Source organism: Vicugna pacos, chromosome 8, assembly GCF_048564905.1.
Source record: "Vicugna pacos chromosome 8, VicPac4, whole genome shotgun sequence".
NCBI lineage: Eukaryota > Metazoa > Chordata > Mammalia > Artiodactyla > Camelidae > Vicugna > Vicugna pacos.
In genome coordinates, this window is record NC_132994.1 from 26599158 (window position 1) to 26626570 (window position 27413).

General features: G+C 37.3%; 1 protein-coding gene across 1 annotated transcript in view; it reads right to left on the reverse strand.

Annotated features, from left to right (window-relative positions):
* FBXL4 (F-box and leucine rich repeat protein 4) overlaps positions 1-27413 on the reverse strand; it is a 63137-nt gene that overhangs the window by 27603 nt on the left and 8121 nt on the right. Inside the window, exons 2-5 of the mRNA XM_072965644.1 lie at positions 21231-21351; positions 19984-20567; positions 11838-12183; positions 5169-5413 (exon numbers count right to left, since the gene is read on the reverse strand). Coding sequence (XP_072821745.1) covers positions 5169-5413; positions 11838-12183; positions 19984-20495 — 1103 coding nt within the window. The 5' untranslated portion in view covers positions 20496-20567; positions 21231-21351. The remainder of the gene's footprint in view (positions 1-5168; positions 5414-11837; positions 12184-19983; positions 20568-21230; positions 21352-27413) is intronic.

A 27413-nucleotide genomic window follows, 5' to 3' on the forward strand; every position in this document is an offset into this window, starting at 1 on the left:
TGAGGAGTAGATCAGAGAGGTGAGGGGCAGTTCTAGAGTGTGTGTCCTGTAAAGTCTCTGGCTTTTACTTTGAGGGAGACAGGATTCTCAATCCTCAAAGGGTTTTGAGCACAGGTGTGGTACAACCTGCTTGCCTTTTAACAGGAGCACTCTGGTCTCTGTGTGGAGAACAGACTGAACGGGGACAGGGGTAGAACAGAGGACTGTCAGGACACCATGGCAACATTGAGGGAGGAGAGGATAGTGCCCTGGATCAGGTGGTAGCACTGAATGTATGTGGTGCTCAACGTGCAGACTCAGGTCTATTTCAAAGGAAGGCAGTGTGTCCTATGTTATGACTACCTCCCACATACTAACTGAACTCAGGCTCATCTGTTTCTCAACCACTATTTTTCTGTTAACCACAATTTCCTTACATACTGACTGGTTTATATTGAGTTTTATAAGCTGCCTCAAATCCCTCAGCAATTGAAACGAATTCCTGGTGTACCCAGTACTGAACAACATCAGGTGTGTAAAAATCATTCGATGAGTTGGTTGAACAAATCTTCCAATTATGAAAATTCATTTCAAAAATTTAAGTTTCTTCTATTCTGGGACAGACTAAGTTCTACAGACTCAGAGTATTTTTCCCTTAAGAGGGTCAAACTATTCCCAAGAAATATGACAAAATTAACATTTTACCTTACTTTGAGTATGCATAGCAGTTATGAGTAGCTCTTCGTTATGTATAAGCTAGCAATCTAGAAATGAATGTAGGGTGTCAGAGAACTAGAGTATCCCATTTTGATCCAATACTTCTAAAATTATTTGCAGATTACAAAAGTTAAATGAGTATATTAACACTCTTAAAATTAAAATCTTTAGGCATCTTATCTCTCGAAGGTCTTCATTATTCGACAAAGCACTCTGCTCCACAACTTTTTCTGGTACTGGACTTGGAATACTTTGACATCCCTTTCCCCTTTGCTCTCATTATTGAACTTTTCCCTTCTTAAGATGTCAAGCCAATCACCAGAAAGCCTGCAGTTAACAGACTAGAACACTTCCCAAATGAATTTAATGACTGACAGAATATGGAAGCACAATAAAGATAATGATCATGCTTACACTATCTTTATGACTCTCCTTATTTTTCTGTGTTGCATATTTTGACTCTGAGTAGATTATGTAGTCAAATCCCCACAGTCTCTCTTCCTAAACAAGATCTACACCACCTACTTTTTCATAATATCCCCACTCCAAGAAGGCAGAAGTAGCAGCAGAATCAATTAATTAGCTGAATGCAACTCTTGTTTCTTTCCTTAATGCTCCTCATAAAGTTTTATTTTAATGCATAATTACATACATGTTTTTGTCTTGGTCATCTACTTATTCATCTCAATTGTGATACTGGTCACTTGAAAAGAACTACAGCTTCTTTATCTCCTGCAGCCTGTACATTCCATGCATGAATTCTCATCAAGTATTTCTCGACACTGAGGGTATTAAGAGAAGACCCAAGTTCAGATAAACAATCCCAAACTAGGCCTCCTGCTAGGAGAAAAGGAATCGCTGGAGAGAGAAATAAATTGCTTACCTTCATGAGGTGAATTAATTTGTCCAGAGTAATATAAGTACATAAGAAGTCATTTACTAAATGGTAACTTGCACCTTAAAATAATTAACATCATATGAATGAATGATTTAATCTGAGTTTACTCATCACAAAATAAAAGGGACTAATCCTTACAACCTGCCTGAAGTATAAAGGTAAGAGGAGAATTACGTGTAAATATCCATGGCTTCTGACTCCTAATCTCATGTTTTGTTAGCTGACCCTCACTGAGTTTTATAGAACAGTGTATTTAAGATAATTTTGATCCCAGATAGCTGGAACATTATTTACCATATCCGATCTAAAATAAAGCTACTAAAAACAAAACTTCCTGCTTAACTGTGTACGGTACTATCTGGCAATGGCAGAAGGAAGAAGAGAGAAAGTCTTAAGTTGTCTTTCATCTCTAGGAATTGACCAACTAAAAGAGACAACTGTATAAAACATAGATGGCAACTGAATAAACAAATATATGAATAGACAAAAAGCTCTCTATTCCTTAAAACTACTGCTCTGTATCAAAACATGAAGTCCTGAATCTAGAAAGCACCCAACAATGTTTCGGAAGGGAGTAAGTGGAGGGGATAGGGGTAGAAATTTCTGCATAACCGAGGTGGAGATCAAGCTGATGAGTTTGAGCAACCACCTGAAGAAAAACGATAGTGGAAAAATGAACCTAAGGCTTTCTGAACATCAGAAGGATGGTTAAGCCTCAGAGCACAAACAGCCAGGGAGGCAAAGGAATACCCAAGACATCCAAGGGAAGTGTATTATAAAAGAAAAGCAGAATCAGAATTGATGTGGCTTTAATGAGTAATGACATGCATCAGCAGTCCCTGAAGTTGCAAATCACAAATCTGTAGATAGAATAGGATTTTAATAACTGATTAAAATTTTTAAGTTCTTGTTACTCCAGTTTCACCTATTTCCCTGCTATTTTGAACAACATAAATTCCTAAGTTCTCTAAAATCCAGTGAAACACTTCCAGCTTGTGAGGATAAGGGTTTTAGGTAATAAAAATAAACTATATCAAACTTTTCCCCGAGACTTGCTCAAAAAGCAGCTCCTCATCATCGGTCTCTAGTTTAAAAATGTACTTTTTTTTCCTTTAAAGTATTATAAATAAGTCTTTATTCTTCACAGTAATGAGCATAAACAGACCATACGTATTCATAGATTATTCATTAATAATCAAGCCATGAATATGTATTGTTTACTCTGGGAATGCTGCCTACAAGTCAAGTCAAGGGGGCCAACAGCAATCAGGAGGCAAAACTCCAGTACCTCCCACCCAGAAACAGATGCTCTCGCCTTGGTATCTAAACTTTACCTTTTCTCAGTGGGAACAATGACTACGCTCAAAGGAATGCTATCAAGATTTATGGTTTTACTGGCTGAAACACTCCTGTGAAATATGGAAAACTTAAATTTACGTATGTACTTTGGTGATTATTCGAACAGCCCCATGGTAACTAAATGGCTGAAGTGAAAGTGGAAGAGAAACTGCTGGTGAGAACGTAGACTAGGGGCTTTAACCTTGCAAAAGATCTTTTTATCCATTACAGGCTGAAGATTTTTAAAAGAGCATTGCTAAGTTTTCTTCTCACAATGTATGTTTCTGCTCATGCACCAAAATAAGCTACAGAGAGTTTTAAAAAACTGATTTAAATATTATCTTTACATTTTACCCCTTATAACATGGTTATATGCAATACTTTGCCAAAGAAGCTGGACTTCAGCCATTCATTACCAATGTTTTCTTTAATGTCTATTAAAGACATTAGTTGCCTCCCTGTTATTTTATTTATAAAAATATAGGAAGGATATGTTTAAATGTTTATCCTTACACCTTTATCTTTGCTGAAGCAGGAACTGTATTATATATCTCTTTACATGGTCCACAACACTCTCCACAATGCCTTACACACCAAGGGTGAAAACAAACATCTAATAAGTTCCTAATAGTGGGAAACACTAAAAAAAGAGCTGTGAGGGTAATTAAAATAAACCCAAAGCCCTTATAATGTGAAATAATGCTTATTGATGCCAATTGTTCTATCTACTCTCAGAGTCAGTTAGTCTTGGTTTATGATCCATCGTGCATGCTCTGAATACCCACAGCCATCATTAGCTTTGGTTCTTCTTGGTCCTGTTAGCAGAGAAGAAAATTTGCCAATGAAGTGTGTGTGTTTGCAGCAAAAGGAAGTAGAAAGAACTAAGCTGTGTTCCACTGGATAGCTGTCAAAGGTCTTGCAATTTTCAAAATGCGGATTCTGTGAAAATTCACCAAAATCACACTGCCAAAAAGAAATGCCTTATTTTTCCACTATATATATATATCCCCTCTTAAGCAAATTTACAAAATAAAAAAGAATTCTGTATACATAGCATGTTAAAAAATCTTTAACTCTTTAATCTCTGACCTACAATCCTATCATGTTTTATCTAAGAACCCCTTCCTCCGGCTCTATTTCTAGCAGAAAAGAAAGGCAGTGCATCCATGGTTTCAGCATGTGCTACAAGCCATGACTGCTCGTGTTTGTTTCTTTCTTTGATGCATACACTATCAGTATTAACATTTTGAACGCATTGTTACTATTTTGAAAATGATTTCATCTGAATCTAATGGTATCAAGTATTTATTTCTGGAACTGCATCTTTATAATATAAGTCAAGGGGAAAGAAAGCTCAGTATACAAATTTCTAATTCATAAACCGGTGCTCAAGAATGTATCCGCTGAGGATGTGTATAGGGAAAGCTGTAGTTTGTTTTTAACTTCTAAAAACAGGATAGATTATTTGTTAATCAAAAATAACAGGTAATTTCCCCAAAGTGTCTACTTCTTTGTTATTTAACTTAATGAAATGAAGGGATTATACTGTAACATACAATGAGAATAACCATCATCAAGGTTAAGAGAAAAACACCTGTTTGTATCAAGAAAAATGACTATGGCATTACTAAATGAATATGCACTTGTGCAAGCTTTCAAATGTTTAACAGGTGACATTTAGTAGTAAGGAAACTAAATGCTTAAATAGAAAGGAGTAGAAACACCTGGGCAGGTCTGCAAGTGTGGTCGCCTATTTAACATGCAATTGCATTTTCAACATAATTAGTTTAAATGAGCTTCTAAATTTGGGTGATGTATTGCACATGTAATTAAGATTTAATTAAAAATGTTCTATAATAAATTGTTTTCCATTTCTGACAAATCACATTAGAGAGGTAGATTTTGATTTGGAAATAGTTTTTAAAATGTGTTAATCATCTGTGCTGAAAATATGAGAAAGGGAAAAAAAAAAGGAGCTCTGCTGAAAGTTACTTGATGTTTAAAAAATACGAGGTAAAGGGCATAATTTCCCTCCAGATTATGAGGTCTAGCTGATGAGCATGGTGAAACTCATCTACCTTTATAAGCAGAAGCATTCTGAACATGATGCAGAAAAGGTGTTTCCCTTTATTTCTGTTAAGTACATAGTATAGAGTTTCAAACCTTTATTACAGAAACTATTACATAGTAAGAACAGCCTGCTGGTGAAATAACTTCAACAAGGCTCGGCACTAACCTGCTAAATCCTGCAACAGAGATGAAGCCCCTATTGCCGGTCCAAGATAAGTTAAGCCACTGGACAAGAGTGCAGCGAGCCTGCAGAAATTCCAGAGAGGTATCATTCAGTTTTGCCCAGTACGGCTGCAGATTGAGGTGCAGGTACTGCAGGGGATCGCAGCAATGCTGGTTCAGTAGTTTGCAAGTCTGTGCTAATCTACACAGGTCGGGTAGTGTAAGATGATTCAGAATCAGCTGAATGAGCTACATGAAACAGAGAAACCAAGATCGTCAAGACAGAAAAAAAAAATAGTATCACTTTATGAAGCACATGATATGGTCTCATAAAGAACAACAGTATCATATATTTTATAACAACATTTTCACATACAAAATATATCAACATTCAACAGAACTATCCAATCAGTAGAAACTAGACATGCATAAGGCTATCTATATTACATTTTAAGACTGTTCAAAGTATACTCAATTCATGTTGACTACTCACTTTTTTTTTTTTACAGTGTAAAGTTATTTTGGGAATCTATTGAATAGTATGACTTTTCACAAACTTAACATCTACTGAACATCGACGAGACATCAAACAACACTGGTGATAGAGAGCAGAGCTCCCACTTACGGGGCTTTCGGAGTCCAGGGGGGATTGGTCAGTACAGTGACATGTTTCAATAGCTCTGCTAGGAGCAGAGGCTGCTCCCAGAGCCTGACACGGGACCCTTCGCTGTGCTCAGGCCTACTTGTGCCAGGAAGGCTCAGCTTTAAAGAGGGAGAGCAAAATAGGAGAGAGCAAAGTCCAGTTGGTGGTAAGGACAGGGTCACAAAGAGCCTCACAGAGAAGCCTGGGTTTATTCTGAAAGCAATGAGGAGTCTTGAATAAAGGTAAACTGCAGAGTGACCGAATGAGATTTGTGCGTTAGAAAGATCATTGCAGGGGGCACTACTAGAGGCAGGGAGGCGGGAAGGGAAACCAGGGAGGGGGCTACTGTAGAATTCCAGGGAAAAGGAACCAGGGTCTGCTTAAGGCAACTGGCAGAGATAACGGAGCAGCGAACAGATACAGAAGAGTACCAAGAAGGAATCAAAAAGATTTTTATTTCTAATTAAAATAGTTTTAAACTAGTCCAAGATTTGCTTTTTCTTAATGGTAAACAGTTGGAAGCTTCTAAACTAATTTTCAAAGAATTACTGCTAAACAGCATATTCTGAACCAAGAAACACAAAGAAAAAAAAATCAAGTATTTTGCTAAATGGTAAAACTCTTTAGATGAGAGAGGCGGTCAAGTTTTTTACTGAATACAGTGTATTTACCTGCCTATACTCTTTGTTTTGCAATCATGCCCTTTAACCTAAATGCTCTTCATCAACTTATTTAACTATGTAGGCCCAGTATTAGTTTCCGGTCAGAATATTACTGTTTGAGGCCAAAATATGACAAAGTAAAGAGTGACAACAACATATTTAAAATAAGCTTAAAGAGTACATATAATATATGGACATTACTGACTAATACATATATTGAGTATAAGAAGGCTTGTAGTGTTTTTGCTATTTCATTTTAACATTTGCTCTGGGCTTTTGAAAAATAACATTAAGGTGTGTGAATGTGGGTGTGTGTTATAAACACAGGGAAATTTTAAAGTAGTCTAAAATTTCATCATCCAGATAACATGCAAATTGTTGACAAACAAAATATTATACAAATAACAGAAGAAAATTCAGGTAAAACATTAGAAAATCCAAACGTTGAAAGCAGGTAGAAAATGAAAAGTTCCTCTCTGTCCATCCTCAAATCTAGTTATCCCTCTTCCTCTTTATAAACAGTGTTAACAGTTTTTCTGTTCTCCTCCAGATACGTATGTAGGAAACTATTCTTGGATTTGCACTGAAAGAATGGTACTTTGCACACTAGTCTTCACCTTGTTTTTCTCATTGAATGATGTATCATGTAGATATTTCTGTATCTGCACATACAAATCCACCCCATTCCACTCTATACATGCACACTAATTCAACTAATTTCTCATTGATGTATTTCCTGCTTTTTTCCCTATTGCAAATACCACGGCAATATTAGTCTGTGTATGTATGTATATATAGCTTGGCAAATTTTGCAAGCATATCTTACGGTAAATTTCATGCATTTGAAAAGTTTTGATATAAACACAAAATTGCCCTTCAGAATGTTTACATCAATTTACCACAAACAGTGTATAAAATACCCATTCACTCATATCCCACACAGCACTGGTATCAGTACTTTAAATGCTGTCATTCTGAAAGGCAGGACAAGGAAAAAAAATTTTTTTTAAATAGTGTGCATTTGTCGTTTTGGGGTTTTGTTTGTTCTGTTTTTAACTACAGAAATGTAATCCTTTGTTTGCCAAGGGAGTTGCCAGTGTCTCCTTCTTTCCTGTTGGTATGTTTCTGGTTTCTATTCTGTTCCATTTATTGCTCCCATATCTGCAGCCCTCTGGGTTAAATAAATAAGTTTTGTCCTTAATTTTTTTTTCAAATTTATGTGTGGGAATGCACTGGATTGTCTGGTTGCAAATGAGAATTTGTCTTCATTGTTGACCCACAAATATCAGACCCACTACTAAGATGCTTTATTATCTGGTGGGACGAGTTCTCCCTCCACCATTCTTCTTTTCCGGAATCTTCCTGAGTATTTGCATGTTTTTTAGGTGAACTTTTCCATTTAAAAAACAAACAACAAATTCTGTTTGCATTTTACCTGGGACTTCATTGAATATACAGGTTAGTGTAAGGAGAACTGACACCTTTACTTCATTGTGTTTCCCTGCTCAAGGGCATGGCATGATTTGTCATTTAATGATCTTTTTTGATGCTAGAGTTCCTAGAGCTATTGATTTTTGTCTCTTAACTTTGTAACCTGCCAACTTACTTATCGTTCTTAGCAGTTTTGGGTCTATTCTTCTGAGTATTCTAATACGTAATCACATTGTCTGCAAATGATGATAATTTTACAGCCTTCTTTCTAAAAATCATGCTTCATTTCTTTTCTGCATTTTCTAGCACTGGATAGTTCTTCCAGAACAATGTTAAGTTAAGTAACATTGTTGTCTTATTCCTGACTTTAATTTGTATGTGAGGCACGTATAGAATTTAAAAATTTTTAGTAACTACAGTTTTTTTAAAAGTCAAAAGACTAACGTTAATAATACAGCACTGTATGCCTGAATGCTGCTGAGAATAGATCTCAAGCATTCTTACTATACAAACACAAAAGAGTTAACAGTGTGAGAGGATGTATGCCAACTATCCTGATCTTGGTAATCACTCCACAATCTATACATATATCAAAGTATATACACTTTAAATACATACAATTCTATTTGTCAATTATTCCTCAATGAACTTAAAAAATAAAACAAAATCATATATTTTATAAGATATTTTAAAATTATCATCTCATGTGTTCAATATAAAAATCATTAGAGATATTAAATCTTTTTTGCATATCAAGTCTTTTGAAATTCAGTGTGTATTTCATACTTTCAGCACATCTCAAGTCAGACTAGACATATAGTGCTCAACAGTACCTGTGGCTAGTGGCTACTATACTGGACAATGAATTTCTAGTGTTTGATAATTAGATATGATGTTAGCTTTGGGTTACTAATATTTGGCAGATAATTCATAGATAGCTTAATAAGGTATTTGCTTTTTAACAGATACTGATAAAAATTTGAATATCTAGCTGCCATTTGTGAACCAATTTTGCACATCTATTAAGATGATCATAGGATTTTTCCCCCTTGACTGTTATTATTTTATAGTATTGTAATATTATTATATAAATTCTCTAATACCTAAACACCCTTGAATTCTAGGAGTACTTCCTGAATGATTTTTTGTATTATGTCTTTAAATAATTGTATTTATCATTTTTTATTTGCAGAAGTAAAATTAGTCTATAATTTTATTTTTATGTGCTATAGTGTCACATTGGTTTCATTAAAAAGTTGAAAATCTTCCTTTTTCTTTATGCTATGAAAAAGTTTAAATAATACAAGATTTGACCATTTCTTAAATGTCTGAAAGAACCTAGGAGCCATCTGGGCCTGGCAGCAGTAGGACCTTAAATATTTGTAGAATGAATTAAAAAAATCTGTTGTTTTAACTACAATATTAAAAGTTATTTCAGTAAAATTTTTAAGCAGTTTGTGCAAAGAGGCATTAAAAGTTAAATATATCCCTGTGTCAGAGGATAAATAATTTACTTTTCCCAGATGATTTGTAATTTAAATAACTCCCAGCATTTCTGGCATTATTTCAAACAGAAGTCACCAATATTAAAAGATGTATACTGTGTGAAACATTTTATGATACTTAATATTATACTTTAAGCAAATACCAAAATAGAAAAAGAAGAATAAAAAAAATCACTGAGACAATGACATTGACATGTGAAAAAGCACTTTTGGATTTTGATTAAATAAAAGATAACAGGTTTTAGGCCTACAAGACAATACCCATTAATCACTACTCATCTAGTATCTAGTATCTGTCAAGACATGTTTTTATATGTGCACTGCCAATGCTGGATGTCCCAATCACTGACATCTGGGTGGATGGTGTCCTGTGGAGTGATGCTCTTGAGACAGGAGGGAAAGGGGCAGGATACAACCACTGAAGGAAGGACACAGCAACTGAGGACAGGCCATAAACTGGTTAGAACCAAGATGGCAGAAGATTCAACTTCCAGTAGACTTTGAGCCTCGTGGCACACCCACAGGCGCCATGACAGTTCCCAAGTTGGCCTTAAAAGCTCAAAAAGTGGGCAGGGTCCCAATTCCTGACACCCTGCCCCTTCCCCAAAATAGCTGGAATAATCTTCCTACTTCTAGCATGAGAAGTTACCCAGACCACAAAAACTAACCACCCACACCTCGTGATCGCTGTCTCTCTTGCCTTCTGAGACAGCCCTCACTCTGTCTATGGAGTGTGTATCTACCTTTACTTTAAACTAAACACTCCCACACAACTTGGCCTCTCTCCCGATCCCCTTTTGAGATGGCCAGCATTCTGCCTATGGAGTGTGTATCTCCTACACTCTCAGAGTGAGATGAACCACACTCTGCTGTGGAGTGTGTATCTCTCTAAATCAACTTACTTTCACTTTACTGTGCCTCACTTATGAATTCTTTTCCTGCACAGAGCAAGAATCTATTCTCTACAACACTTTGAGGCAGCCCTGAGCCTCTGTCTAGTTTCACCTCTTGCAGCTTCTGCTATCAAATCCTATTCCAGCCACACTGAAATACTGGAGTTCTCAAATGGATCACAGAGATTCACTTCTTGCCTGTGGATGTCCCTCTGCCTGAGGTTCCCCTTAGTTATTCACTTGAATGTGATGTGTCAAGCATTTTATCAGGTCTGGATAAAACATAACAAACTGTTTAAGATCTACTTGCTGAATTTAGATTGTATTGTAGTTTTAGGAAATGGGTTAAGAATCAAAGAAGTGAGTTAATTTCCTCCAGATCATCTGCTCCCTCTGCTGCCAAAACAGATCCTGCTTGGAGCCCTGGGGACAACGCAGTCAGCAGCCCATGCTCCTCTTCCTCCCAGCTCAACTCCTCCATCTCCCCTTCTCCTCCCACTAAGGGCCAGAGGGTCTTGCCCAATCTATGATGCTTCCTTCCACAACACAAGACTTGACCTAGAAGGCCTGGGTTGGATCCTGATCCTGTGGTTTACTGACTGAGTTACCATGGATCCTTAGATTCATCTTAATGTGGCAGCTTTAGCTACTTCACAGGATGTACCAAAGCATTTGAACTGTGAAATGTTAAACAGACATTATAGTTACTGTGAGGCATTTAAGACGTTGTCTTACTATTTCCATGCAAGTTAAGCTATTTGTATTATTACAGTGAAACCTGAAAATCCCACCGATTTGGAAGGGAGATAGTAGAATTGGTTAAAATTTTTGAATTTCTAAAGTCTTATTTTAAAGATCTGATTATATTATTTTTAACCACACACAACTCTTCTCAGCCAGGGACAGAAATGCCTGGCCCACCCAGGGGGTGTGCTATTGGCATTTGATGCTTGGGAGCCAGGGTGCTAAGTATATCCTAGAAACACCCTGTAGAAACACACTGAAAACCAGACTTCAGGGAAAGGCACTCTGTACCTGCCTAGACCAAAAATCACAGCTAGTTAGAAGTATATAGAATAGAGTTACTACAGAAGAGTAAATGACACTTGAAGAGACTGTGCACTATTAAACAGAATAAGCATTCCTGTCACAATATTATTAGCACTCTTATTTTTAATAGCAAATCACCTTCAACATTACTGGTATCAAGTTAAGCACACATTGCCCGTATTTACACAGCGTAATTATGAATTAAGGTGGAGTGTAATTTATTATTGGTTTATGTATTTTGTTTATTGTTAATCAGTGATCAAATAGCATATATTTAATAGTTTATCCAGAATCACTGAAGTCAATCTAAAGCAGAAGTGGTGGCTATTTAACACAATTTTGTCTACTTTTTTCAAAATCAAAATATATATCAGATTATGTACATCTTGCTAATGCTATTTCTCTGACATCTAGAAAAATAAACATTAATATATAAACATTTAAAAATTATAGTATGTCCAATATTGCTACTGAATACCTTTGGCTTACCTCATAAGGTAGTTTGTCAAAATATCCATTACTTGGCCTGTCCCTGAGGGCAGTACTGCTAAACTTTTTGTTAAGAGTGTCCATTCCACAGCCATCCTTTTCTTCATAGTCATCATCTTCCAGATCATTCATGTCAATAAGTGAAGTCTTGAGAGAAAGCCCCGGCTTGTCCTTCATACCATGCAGCACAACTGCATCTAATTCAGTGTAATAATCCAGAAGAGAACTATTCACTTCCAGCCGTATAAGGTTTGTGGGAAAATGTATCTGCTTAATACAAGGTTTAAACTGGCGAGCCTGGGAACCATTCACCTTCGTAGGTCTCTCTGACCAAAGAGTCTCCCATCTGCCAAAGAAAGAAACTTTCCTATAACACCGTTTAGAATGAGATTTACTGTTACTTTAAGGTGTGGGGCCCTCGCCCAGAACATTACAGGATGAAGAGAAAGCATTAATTAAAAGTGGACAGAATCAAACACAAGTATTGTTTCCAGGACATGAAAAAAAAACCTTATTACTTAAAATATTTTTATTACTTAAATTATTTTTACAACTCCCTAGAAAGTCCTTTTTGGCAGATTTCACACTGGTTGGTTAAGAACTGGGATGGGTACTTAGAAGTACATGAACAACATTCAGTTTTACAGAAAAAGTAAACCGAAGTACTCAAGCACACAGTAGAAAGCTCTCCTGTGTGCATGCCCTAAGCCAACTGTGGAAACTACATTATCACCTTGCCTCCCGAAGGTCTCCTCTTCCATTTCTGTTACTGGCATCACACAAACTCAAAACTTTCATTATCTTTGATTTTTTTTTACCCAGTCATTAAGTTGTATCAAATTTTTCATGACATTCTCTCCTATATGCTCTCCTCCTAAATTTCCAGCATTGTCCTCTTTAGTCATCCCTGTATCCTCCGCACCTAGCCAGTACCTAACACAACAGATGAACAGCATTTTCTCCTATTCCTCCAAAGTCAATTTCCACTTTTCAATCAGGTTAATCATTACTTTCCAGACAATAAACTTACTTCCACACCAGGGTGCTTCCTTACGTTGTGTCCATGCAGTGAAATGCCTAACCTACAATTATCTGCCCGCCTATTCTTCAAGGCCTAACTTATACTCCATCTCTATATAGATAAAATTATTTTCCAAAACTATTAAAAAATTCTTCATAACACAGCATCATTAGATGTATAATATCTCACCTATGTAGCTTAAATAACCATTTCTCTAATATTGTTTCCTAATATATCAGAGAAAATTAGATCAGACAAAAATACTTCAATAAACATCTTTCCTCTATTTCTGTTTACTTTAGATAGCAGAATTTTTTAATAAAAATTTTCTGTCAAAGACTAAGGACATTTTTGAGTTTCCCAATACATACTACAAACTTTTCAAAGACGCTTATGCCAATAGTATATAAGAAAGACCACTGAAAGCACTCTTTATTTTTAAAAATAATCTCTATAATCTCATGGTGAGCCATTCCTCTGTGTGACATAGTTTATCATTCACTGACTACCATCACTTAAAGTGTTGTCATGTGCTTATTAATCATATCAAGGGTTGTTTTTTTTCCCCTCTGATATATTATCAGTTCATTTCCTTGGTCCAATGGCCTATTGAGAGCTAAATAAAAACTGATTACAGCAAGGCATTTAGGAAACTGAAATAGACAACAGCGTGTGAAATTCAGGGGAGAAATCTGAGCCAAGACCATAGAAGTCATCAACATACAAGTACCAGAGCCGTCTTTAGGCTAACATGGGAGCAAGAACGGTACACAGCCCCAGTCTCAGGAGAATGGAGAAGGGAAGTATGGCCATTTCTACCTTTAGGAACAAAAACATAAGGCAGCAACTCAATGGGGATTCTAGTAAACTTATCACTAACCCTAACAGTAGAAGCATTTGCAGTTAATGGAACCCTTACAGTTACCCCACATTTGCTAGATTTGCTACTTCTCTCCCCAAAACTAGGAATAAAAAGCTACATCAGACATAAAGAGCCCATGAGTATTTGTATTAGGAGACCACGTGAAAGTAGGAATAGAGAGACTGGTCCCACCCTCTAACCAATCCCGGGAGGCAGGGGAGAGTTCTAAGGAACAGAGTGGGTCGTGGCAGACTTAAGGAGGAAGGAAAGCAGGCTGGGCACCTTCTCACCTCCTGTGACAAGGCAGAAAAGCAAATCTGGAATGCCAGTCTAGACCTAAGAAGTGCTCCTAGAGTTTAAATGCAAAAACCTTGAGGGTTCCCAACAACAGAATTGGTTTGAACACTCTATTGAAAATCCACACAGTTAAACAGAGGCAGCCATTCGGGAACAGAAGTATGAAGCATTTTAAACCACGTTAGTGGGAAAAAGCATTCTTAATTTTGGACAGTACGTTTCCAAGAATCATGGGGTAAAATGGTGGACTGTATGAGAAAACTCAAAACTTCGGTTTTGCTCATCCTTTTGTTGCTACTGGAAAAATGACATCAGATGATGGAGGAATGTCTCATGTCCAAGAAACAAGGACCACTCAGGGCCCTGTGAAATAACTGCCTGTACTGGTTCATAACACATGTGGACTAAACCAGCCTATTTTATTGTTTAGCTTCAATGAGAAGTTTTTATGAGGCTTAACAGAAACACTGAAAATGTAATACAGAAATCACCTCCGCCAGGTCCTTTGCAATAAATAAAGACACCGACAAAACATGTTCTTCACGTATAGCTTGCCTTGAATTACAATGCAAATTACACTGTAAAATTACAAATACAAGCTTAAAAACTAGCATTGATTAGAGGAGAAATGTTCTATTGTAATAATGTATTAATCTCCTAAAGTCTTCTCTCTACCTTGCAGAATGGACAAGGTTAAGATGATGCTTTAAATTGATCCCCTTAACATTTCTAGTATGTTTAAACCTATAATGGGTAATGCTATTCTAGAATCATTTTTTCCTACAGACTTCTTTCTACATAGCATGAACATTATATATTTAGTTAAATATATATCATAAGTTTATATATAATAGCATACTTAAAAAGGACAATATCAGTATCTTATCAGTTTTTAAAAGTACTTTCAAATGTCTAAATATAAAAAACATTCAAGTATCATAGTTTATTTATATTTTCATTTTTTTTGATAACCTAAGAAGCAACAAAGAAAAATGATAAAAAGACAGAAAAATTATTTTAAAGGTTTATGGCCTTTTGAATTAAGTTAACATTAACTATGAGAAAATAACTCAATAAAAAAAAAACTTTAACTGTGAGACCAATACAAATTGATTTTGAGGTATCTGTGTTAAAGTAGATTTTTGCTTAGATTTTTGTTTAAAATCCTAATAGAACTAGAATATATTATTTTAAAGTTAGGAGAAAAAGATACCTATTTTACCTAACAAGAGAATATGCCAATTATCTTTTTTTTAAGTTATAGTCTAGTTGATTTACAATATTATATTAGTTTATAACATAGTGATTCAATATTTTTATAGGTTATACCTCACTTAAAGTTATTACAAAATAATGGCTTTATTTCCTATGCCAATAACTTTTTATTCTGGAAATCTAAAGCCAGAATTGTAAAAACTAGTCAGTGAAAACAAGCAAGCAAATACAAGCAAATGCACATATGCACACATGTACACACACACACACTTTTCTGCGAGATAGCCCCAACTCTTGTAATCTTCTAGACCCAGAGCAGTGCTGATGTGATTAAACTACTTTAAGTCCTGGCCTCGGCAGTCTGTACATTTATGTGCTGACTTTATATATGCCCCCACACTGTATTCATCTACTGGACAAATCTGAGAAACACTTATGTCCTATGAAAGTATTCTGAATCTACAGTATCACACACAAAATTCAGTGTGGAATCCCTGTCAGGCTGTGCTTCCTCTGCACAGCTAGAGAACTTAGTTTTGGGATGGTAGTCAGCATTCTCTTCACCAGCCTACTTATTTCTCCTGCTGTTGACTGTCCTGAATGTGCTGTTGATTGTCCTGAATGCCTACTATGTGTCTAGTGCTTGGAAACACAGAAACAAACCAAGCTGTCTCTGTGACTGATGGAAATCATTGCTTAAGCAACTTCCTTTGGCAGCAAATTCTTTCTGTGACAGCCACTTTCTTTCTCCCCGCTTTCTTAATTTCAATATTATATAGCAAAACTGTTTTCAACACTCAAAAAAAAAATACACACCGCTAAATTTTATTGCTTTATTCCAATCAGTTTCTCTAACATGACTTCAGTGTGCTATTTTCTTCCTCCTGTGTTCTGTTCTCTCTCTTCCAGTGTGCATCCCTGCGCTAGCCTATTTCCTGACTCCTACACAAGCCCCCATTAAGAGCTTCTCCTCAGGACCAGGACACTTTAGACTCCCTTTTTTTCTTTTCTCTTAATAGAGCAGTAGGCAAGAAGTCAGCAGACTTTGAGATCTTATAGAACTATCTGGAGCTTTCCTACTTCACTCACTGAACAAAGAAATGCCACCAGACAAAACGGGGAAAGACTGCTTTTAAAATCTAAATGTTCTGGGACAAGCTCATTTCCCATAAACAAATGCCTAAGCTACTCCAACACACTCTCTTATTTGCTAACCCCTAAGGTGGGCATAAAATCATGTGCTATTAATGAAAACAGTAAGCAGTACAGTCCAGAGGTTCCCAAACAACAGTGTGTGACAGAGCTTTCCATGATTAAATGTGAAAAGTAAGCAATACATCAGTATATATAAAGACATGCACACATAAACATGTAAAACTTCCAACCACTCTTTATTCCAGATTCTGATCATGCTAATTCCTCAGCATAAACTATGAAATGATAGTGACGATAAATGATGTTGGTATTTCGTTTACTTGTCTTTTCAATGTGCGCTTATTTAGCAAAGTAAGTAAGCTGATAACCCTAGATCAGTTCTCTAAATTTTATTATCAATACCATTATGTTTCCTAGTTTATTGGTGCTGATTTTCCCTCCCTGTGCTCTGCTTAGATCTCCCGCTCATTTCTGGTGTCCATCCCCCAGATCTGCTGGCTTGCTCCCAAGGGCTCCCACCGACAGCCTTCTACAGAGAGCTACCTGGGCTCCTGCAGCCTCTTCATCCAGAGAGTGGCTGGTGCCTGGAAGACTTCCATCCCCCTCCCAAACCCTCAGCCCACAGCCCAAGTCAGACAGGAGTGTCAGAGCCCTGCTCCCTGGCGACTGCCTCCGGGCTGACTGGGACTTCACAGGAAGTTGCATCCCTGCCTGACTTCTTCCTGTCCCTACAGCACTTCCTCACTCCCTTAGCCTCCCCACCCTCTTCCTGGTTTCTCCAGGAGCACTTTCTTAAGAAACTCACTGGCAGAGGAATAGTCCTCTCAAGGTCTGCTTCTGGGAAACTGGATCCGAGAGCCCTATGACATCCCAGCATCTGGAGACTTAAGGATGGCCCTCCTGAGCGTGCAGCCCTTCAGTGCCTGGTCCGCTCCACTCTGGGCCTCTTCTCACTTCTTGGAGCACTGCAGAACTCACCTCATGACTTCACCATTGCATGTGCTCTTCTCTCCCCACCTTTCCCACCCAAACTAAACCTCCCTCAACCCACAGGTCTCAGGTGTTTCCCTCTGCCATTGCCTGTGCCCTGCTCTCTCGTGGTCCTTTCAGGAGGGCCTGTGAAACTGAGAACAAGAGCCCTGTCTGTCCTGCTCTGTTTTGTTCCCAGCAGTCAGTGAGCAGAGAAGGTGTTCAATCAATGTTTCTGACCATCTAAAGAAATTCACCAAAATGTCATCAGTTACTGAATCTGGGCAGAATTCTCAGGGGCTTTTTTCCTGTATATTTTCTTTTTTAGTATTTTCTAACAAGTTCTTCTAAACAATGACATCTATTGTTTAATCACTAGCAAAGTTAAAAAGGCCCTTTTTTATTTTGTAATAATACATATTGGTTAGATTCATTTTCTCTTAAAAGTTAATGGTATTTTTTGTGGAATAAAGTTAGTGATCAGTTAGGCAAAGCAGAGATTCATCTGTAAATAAACCTGTCACTTCAATCACAATCACACACTACAACTCTCAGCTAGGAATCTGAGAGCATGATTCATACTCAAAATCAGTTATGCAGACATTAAGTTTTAGATCAGAGGAGAGACATTACATGTTTTATAGATCTTGTCCCCTATTTGTTCATTTTTTTAGAAAAAAAGTAGATAACTTTGTAGGGAAGAGGCAAAGAATAACAGAATTCAATAAAACAATTCTCACATAAGAAAAGATCTTACCCAAAGTACTTTTTTGCTTTCAGAAAAAAAACTACATATTAAAGGGTGCTGGTTTTCTGTTTTAAAAAAATTGACTCATTAATAATATTGTTCACAATGAATTATCAAAATCATTCTGATAAAAACAAGTGAAGATGACACCAGCAGTCTCCAGCTGGAGTTGAGTGGTACTCTGCATTTGCTTCCTGGCAGCCTGGGAGGGGTTCCCTCGGAGTTGAGGAGACAGGGACTTCAAGGAAGTAGTGTGTTGGGCGGCCCCTAATCCCTGCCCCTACTCCTCCTCCACTGGCAGCTGTGGTCCTACAGTTTAACAGGTGCCCATAAACTGCCCTCAGGCTAGAATAAGCTCATAAGGGCAGAGATTTTTGTCTATTTTGTTCATTTGTTTACTGATGTATCCCCAACACCTAGAACAATGCTTAGCACATGGCAGACACTCAAGTATTTAATGAATGAATGAATGAATCAAGCAATATATAAAATCTAAAAACTGATAAGATCAATAAGGAATAGAAAAATGGGCAAATAACATAACAGACAGTTCAAGATGGAAATATAAATGGCTCTTAAACATGAAAAGATATTCAATCTCAGAGATAATAAAAGAATTTTAACCAAGGTAAAATTTTTCACCTAAAATTGACAAAAATGCTAAAATTTATTAATATATTCTATAGGTGAGGCTTTGGCAAAACATGCATGCACTACACTGCTGGTGGGAATCAAAATAGGTAGAGCCTCTTTGGAGGGAAATTCGGCGCTAATATTAAAATTACAAATACAAGAACCCTTGGCCCAGCAAACCTTCTGGCAACTTACTCCACAGATATGCTTCCACACATGTGAAGTGACTCATGGCAAGATCATTCACTGCATTAATATTAATAATAGCAAAAGTATGAAAACAACCAAGCACCCATCAATACAGGAGTGGTTAATAAGTTGGGGTACACATACACTTTTCGTTACTTGCAACTGTAGAAGAGTAAGGAAGCTCCTCTTTGCACTTATACGGAAAGAGCCAATGTATACTACTAAGTGGAACAAATAAGGTACAGAACAGTGTGAATAGTGTGCTTATTTCTGTGTATAAAGAAAATTAAAATATATTTGTATTTGCTTATATCTGCAAAAAGAAACTGAACCAATGCAAAGGAAATGGATAAAAGCGGTTTCTTTGAGGGAGGCGTGGATCCCAGGCACATGGAGAACAGGGAACACGCAAGACTGCGTTACGTGCTTTTTAGATTATTGAACCATGTGAATATATTACCTAGACAAATAATTATATTTTAAAAAATCAGGAGGCTGAACTACAAAAACAAGAGAGAGAGGGAGAGAGAGACACTGCTGTGCAAATCAATGATGTAAATAAATAGGCTTTTAGGGAGAATGCATGAATACTTAAAGCAACATTTATTTTTAAATGAAGATCCTGGTTACAAAAACATCCACCTAACACTAAAGTTAATCCCCCAAAGACCTCCTCTAAAGTATCACTGACTTTGAGTTACTCAAAGTATTTAAAAGCAATAGCATGATGCCTGTTTGCAAATATGTTAGAAATCATATTTCCAACTAACTTGTCAGATTGGCCCATGTCCCAATTAGCTCAAATCATGCTTTTCATTTATAGTAAGTTCACACACACAAATCTCACAATCTATGAAAATTATAGTGTGAGGTTTTATAGGTAGAAAGAATGCACTGAATTTCATATGTGTGATCTTTCTTTCCCTAAGAAAAATTATAAAAAACCAAAGTTGTTTAAACTACTTAAGAGGATGCTTCCCCAAAAAAAGGACTTTCAATATTAAAACAACCAAAACCTTTCAGCCATAGAACACGGTCATTAAAAAATGAGTCTTACCTGACTTCCGCTGGTGGACTTGGGGAATAGGGATTTGCAGAACAAGCTAGAATTCTAATGACTGCTCCAGGATGATAAGTTTCCAGAACATGAACAGCTGTAGGGTACACCTGTTGTTCAAAAGCAAGTTCCACATAGTCCTGGCTCTGAAAATTAGGTGGCGTCCTCTTGAATGGCACGGAAGCACTAGGGCACTGATCCCACCAGGTTCCGTAAGTTCGAAACACAGCTGTCTGAGTGAAGTCACCGGAACTTGGGAACACGTTTGGTACACCTGCCAAGTTCCACATGGTGTAGGACATGCTATTCTCACTCCCATAATGGGAGCTGAAATCCACTACCTCTTTGGCATACTGGATCACCTCTGCATTGAGAGGGGAAGTCCGGCTGTGTGGTTCTACAGTTCTATGGCTGTTCATCATTTCTCCTCTCGGAGCTGTCCTGGCTCGGCGCCGAAGGCATATATAATAAAACATAGTCAGAACTGTTAACATGGGAAAGACCGGTGACATCTAGATGTGAATTATGAAGCTTCAAAAGGTCAGGTGTCCTCGGTAAGACGCATGAACTCTTTGAAGGATGTTCTAAAAGAAATGAATGGCTTGGTGAAATAAAATAATTTAAATAAGCAGAAAAATGCATGGATACGGTAATAAACAGACTTTTTTTCACTCTGGGTAATTCCCCAGAGTGAAACTGAGAAAACCAACATTTACTGTAAATGTGAATCTCTGATATAACTTATTTTATGTACTTTTAAGAAATCTAAATATTGAACTGTATACAATTTTATGCTATATGGGAAGCAAAACTGACATTATAAGGCAATGGAAGATGTATGACCCCCCCTAAAAAAAAACCCTATTTTATACAAAATTATAACTATCCTTCAAGAAATATTAAGTCCTTGAACTTTCAAAATTAAAATTATTTAAAATATATGGTGAACCACTAAAATACTGCTGTAAATCCAAAAGGATCTTCGGCATTGTATAACTTCACATTTTAATAAATGACTTCCTACTTTTAATTATTACTCACTTCCAAACATGCTCAGTATAGATTTCACATTATGAGAGTATAGTTTTCTGGAGCTGACAGTTAATCCAGACCAACTAAATTAACTGCCTTACACATCACAGATCACCAGACAGAGTTTAATTTATAACTCTTAGCATTATTTGGTAGGGCAGTCCATGGCTGGCTGGCATCTGGTTTGCTGCCAGCTACTCTTAGAAATCACTCACCCCAGAGAGAATGGTCACAGGATACACACTGGAAATGCAAAGGCTGGCACTCATCCATGTGGCCTGAAAATTATACACCGATTTCAGGTGCAAGTGGTGCTGAAACATGCCATTCTCTCACCTGTAATACAAGAGTTTGAGAAAATATTTTTATTTCTAACTTAGGAAGTCAAAGATCCCAACAAGATTATCATTTTAGATAAACAGCTATTTACTAGATACTGAACGTTCAAACTGAACAGGTCACATTTTTCTGAATTTTGTGGATAATTTTGAATAATTAATATAGTTTTCAAATGTTATGACAGAACATAATAAAAATACATTAATGAACCCTTTTCATATAGAGGTAGTAAACTCACAGCTTATGGGTCAAACTGTGCCAGCAGATATATTGTATTGGGACCAAACAGTGACTTGTAAAATTTGGAGGAGTCTGCCACCTTTCACTATCAAGAGGACCCCTGTGAGGAGAGGCCTGAGCTGCTGTGGTGGCTGCTACTGTTCCCCGCCAGCTCCACCAGTTTACAACACAGGCCTGGCCCCTGTCCGCACAGACTAGCTCATCTCTTGCCTACACAAACAAGGAAATCAAACATACTCATTTTTCTACCCGTAAAGTCTTGAGTTTAAATTCTCCTAAGTCAAAAAAGGAAAACATACCAACTTTTCTTTAGTAGAGCAATGTGCTAGCCTTTCAAAACTTGAATGTTAAGATGATAAAACATTAGATGTCTTTCCCACCCAAAACTTCTAATGGTTTTTTTGTTCTTAACCACAAGATATAATCGAAATCCCCTGGTTTTACATTTCAAGGCTCTCCTCAAGCTAGAACCATCTCTTTCTGTCCAAGCAAGAAACTCTGACAACTTCTAAACAGGATTCATATTGTACTTTAAATCTCACCATTCCTCACCCAACTACTTAATCCCATAAATAGGCTTACTCTCCGGGACCACCTTTGTATCACATGTTCACCCTACATTAGGGCTAAGTTTCTTGAAAGAAGGAATCTAGCCAAAGATTTCATTTCTCAACATACTCAGTTCAAAGTAGGCACAAAATATCTGATATGTTGACAGAAAGGTGACAAGCAAACAAAAAAAATTCCAGAAGTCTAAAATAATTTAAAATTTTGTAACAGCATCCTCTGCCTCTCCATCTCAGCCCAATCAAAACCCACTGAAATACTTGACAAAATATGACCAGTAAAACAGTCAATAAAGAGCTGCGTTTGAAACAAGGAGGGAAAGCACGGTTGTGAGAAGCACAGAGGCAAGTGAAAAAGCAGAGAGCGGAGCTGAAGCTAGTAGGACTCCAGGGACCAGTTACGGCCTTAGTGGTTATAGCAAGAGGACCTTCTAACACCCTTGCAGAGAGGTCATTTCAAGCAACAGGTCATATCTGGAAGAACCTTCATAAAGCCAAAATTCAGGACAGAGCACCCTGTCTGTGAAACCAGGAAGACGAAAACTTGGCTCACTGGTCAGGAAGCCCAGCCTACTTGACACCAACCTACACGATGGGGGAAGGGCACCAGAGGGAAATCAGCACCCTGTTAGGCACGTACCATGCAGAGTGTGGGTGTGAAGTCACACTGCCTTCATGGGTAAGAATCCCTACACCATCCCCAAGCCAAAAAATCTAAAAAGAAAGAGTAATCCTGAACTGGCAGGGACAGATGCAAAGCCTCATTGCAGGGAAGCTCCCACAGCACAGGACTGACTAAACCTTACTAACTAAACCCAGTAAAAACTTACAGATCGCAAGAGAGAACAAACCGCAGGGATGGGCAGTCAGTAGGTACACTCACTAAATGGAGGAACTTGCACCCTAAGAACAGGAATAGAACACTCTGAACAAGACTTTTTCTGGAAAAGAGTAACAAGGCATGTAGTAAAATAAATAAGGTGTTTCTGCAGCATATGCTTTAGTGCTGAGACATCATGAATCAACGAATCAGATTCCCCTCAGGACATGTAACACCCAGTGCTGAAGTGTAGGACATGTTATAAATGTAGGAAAAACAGCGGTTATCTAGAATATCACTTCTTTATTCAAACGTTTCACCTACCACAGGTATAAATCTGTCAAATAAAAAAAAATTTACAAATGCACAAATATCAAATTTTTAATGCCAAAACTTGAAATGATACACTTCTTTCTTTTACCAAATACACTTTGTTTCAAAATAGACCCTGAGGTAAATTATGAAGGGTAATTTTCCAAGGAAGTTACTTGGCCCTTCTCCTTCTTAAAAGAAAAAGAATTAATGAAATAAATGTAAACTGCAAAAATGAAATGTAGGAAATAAAGAAAATGTGCAAGTATCCAACTCAACTGACAAATCAGCTAATTTGGAAGACTGGATGTTTTACTCCCGGAAATCTTCAAAGGAAGGACAGAAAACCATCTGTCAAGGTGGATGGATGGGTTTGACTGTATAATCTAAATCTATGGACACCACTTCTCACTCCACAGTCTATAAATTGTTGCAACTAAGCTCCTTTTACTTTCTTTATAAGACTGCGTTTATCAGAAAGTAATAGTTTTATAAAACCAAAGAAGCATCTGCAAAGTAAGATATCATTCAAGTGAACTTTCACAATCATTCTTGACGAAAAAAAAAAAAACAGAAAAAAAATTGAGACAAACTGTGAAAGACAATTTCTACTTGACCTGCAAAGCCACAAACTTTATAACTATTTCCCAGCTAGCTTTTACTACCATAGATTATGGGATAATATCAAAAGCGGCAAGACCGTCAATATGCTCAATATCATTTTTAAGCTGTTAAGTAAAATTTTGCATTGAGGCAACATACGTAAAAGTGAGTTACAAACTGTAAATATATGTTTTGTATGTTCAAACTTCTTCAGCATAGAAGGAAAATGTAAATAGATGCTTTATTCTTTCCAACTATAGATAACAACCCTTAGAGTTAACTTTTTGTGAGATAAAGCTAAAATGACTAAAAATTTTTTAAAAAAGGAAAAGCAGTGTTAAAAAAAAAAAAAAAGCACTGAAAAAGCAAATACAGGTATTCTTTTTCCAGCCATACTATTTGGAAAAGTGTGATGAAGTTAAAACCTCTTTTTGAAAATAAATACAGCATAGAAATAAAAAAGGGAAACATGTAAACCCATTGTTTACACTCTTCATTGATTCTAAACTCCTTTCAGATCAACAAAGATGACACGTAAAAGTGTTTGGTGCGGGGAGGCAGGAAAAGCACATGGAGAAGAAAGGCTACTTCACGCTACTGTTCCCTGGGAAATGAAGCTGCGAAGGGAACAGACCCACAGTCTCAGGACTCACGTGGGCAGCAATGACCAGGGCATAGTTCAAATTGTCCATGTACTGTCTGGACTTCTGCCAACACATGGAGGCAATTTTTGTGATAACCAACGAATAGCCCAATGGGCAATGAACCAAATGCAAAAGATACAATAATTCCCCTTTATGAGGAGGATGGAATTCAAAGACAAAATGATTTTTCCCACCTAGCGCAAATAAACAGTAGTGTGCTATATTAAATTTGTCCAAGAGGGTGGCTTTAAAATATACCTTTTGGGAGACATTTTCTTTTCCAGTTCATTCAAAAAGCTACATTAATTTTAAAGATTTGGACAATACATCAAAATACTATTTTCCATATAACAAAAAGTATGAACTAGAAACAGGGTGATCTTTATTTTATGTTGTTCAATCCAATCACTTGTCAACAATGATTATGAAGTAAGAAATTCTCCGCAACACACTGAACTTTCATACTAGCACAGTCAAGGAATACAGAACAACAGCCATTTTAACTTGTTATCAAGAGACCTTCATACTCCCTGGGAAACAACTTGCATTATACGACATGATTTTATTATAATACAACTTTATTTTCATCCACATCTTTCACATTATAAAAGGCTTAACAAAGTTAAATAATACAATTACAGAGAAAGCAATAACAGTGGAAAAGAGAAATTAAGAAGTACAGACAAGGGAGAACATATGTTTCCTACTGAGATTTGAAGTGAGATGGGGAGTCGATGAGGCGGAGAGAAGCAGGATGGCAGGAACTGCGGAGAGGACCGCCTGCGCTTCGGTAGGCAGACAGGGAGGAAGGAAAGCGTTTTTCACGAAATAAACAAAAGGAGGCAATTCAGATGAGCTCAAGCCAGGACAACGCAAAGGCTCTGTTCATAGTGTGATGGAAGAACCCGGAAGAAAAGTTGGAAACTCAAAAGAGGGTTCTCAACTTATATTAAAGTGAAAAGATATGGGAAAGATAAAAAGGCCAGGCCAAAAGGTAAGGTACTCATTGAAGACAAGTCATGATGCAAAACTTACTTGCAAAATGACAGAGACATGTCCATGAAGTGACAGGAAAAAACAAGGGTTTCAGCAGCTTTGCATCATGTCACCAGAATGTCATAGACGGTGTAATGTGGTACCAAATCCAGAAAAAAAGGGCAAACTTTAAATGCTGCTGTTTCTGAATCCCACCGAAACTAATCAAGGACACTACTTTGAGGAGAGGACTTTTCTGATTGAGTCTAGAAATCAAGACATGGGGGAAAGGAGGAAAATAATAATCAAGAAAAGAATGGAACTGTATTTGAATTTGCTGCAGCAGGAGACACTTAGAACCAGCCCTCTTTCCGGGCCTGCCTCCTATAGGCTTCCAGTATCTCCTCCCACCTCTACCGTAACTTCTCAGTCTCCTCCCTGGGTCCTCTTCCTTCCCATTCTTCTAAAACAGAGGCACCAGTAAAGGAAGGCTGTCTCTTTGATCACATGATGCACCTTCCACCCACCTTGAAGCAGTCTTCTACCTGTCCCTCCCGCTCCACACACCCACCACCCTTCCTGTAGACTCACCAGAACATCCACCGCGGCCTCACCTGCACTTGTGCTTTCCCACCTCAGCATCTCCCATCGAAGCCAGGTGGCTCTGGGACCCCAAGACCACCCCCTCTGGGATGCTTGGCATCCTCTTATTCACCTTTAAGGCTCAGATCGTATCCACCACCCACTTTCTCTTTGCTCTTATATCTTGTGTGCCATTTCTTATATGCTGAGATACTGTTCTACCCTAAGAGACAACGACGAGTTCCTCAAGTTCAAAGAATATGTCTTAATTGTAACTATGTACTTAGTGCTTAGCACATGCCAGTATATGCTCAATAAACATGTGGTCTTTTTTTTTTTCTTTTTTTGAGTCTGGGGCAGAATAGACGACAAGAAGAGAATTAAATAAAACCAGTGACCCTTCAAGATAAGGCACATGTAGACTGAAAAACAAAGCAAAACAAAGTTCTATATCTTGATATCAAGGAAAAGAGGACAAAAATGGAAAATAATCATGGAAACACAATAGGTAAGAATTAAATGTATGAACTTCCCTGAAGCCAGCCAATAAGGAATATTGGTACACATATTGAAATTTACTGTTCAGAGAGAATGTAAAAAAGTGGTAACTTCTGTTAGTACAAAAGCAGCCTTAAATACATAAAAGAGACCTGACCTTGACCACAAAGAAACTCTGATTGAAATTAAAGAAAAACTCATGAAAGAGATGACTGGAGAAGTAAAAGAAAGCTCCCTTTTCTCAAATATGATGATTTTTTTTAACACTTCAAATCTGTGTTAAGAGCATACAGTGACTATGAAGGACTGGAAAAACTGTGGATGAAAAAGAAGTTCTTTAAAAAAAAAGAAAAGGAAAAGGGCGGGGGATAACCTCAGAGCAAAAGAGAAGAGACAGGCCAATAATATGAGTCAGGATAAAATGACAGGTTAATATTGTTCTGGTATTAGATCTGCTAGGGAGGAGCAGAGCCTGAGTCTTAGCAACAGCATCCCTTTTCCTTCATAATTATTCACAATGTACTATATTGAAAAAAATGTAAGTGTCAGTACAGAGACTATTGGGGATGGAATATTATGACTTACCTGCCACTCTCTCCTCAAATAAATTCTCCTCCAGTTAAAACATTTTTATAATGATTATAAATTTTAATCAACGAGGCCCCAATACAGAATAAACAGGTGGAGTTCTTAACTGAACCAAGTGCATGAAGAGGGAGAGCAGAGCCTCCTCTCCAGCCTCAAGGCTTTCGGAAAATCCAGGCAAATGAAGCAGGAAAAGGTATGGGAACCAACCAGGAAGAAAAACCTAAAGTCCAG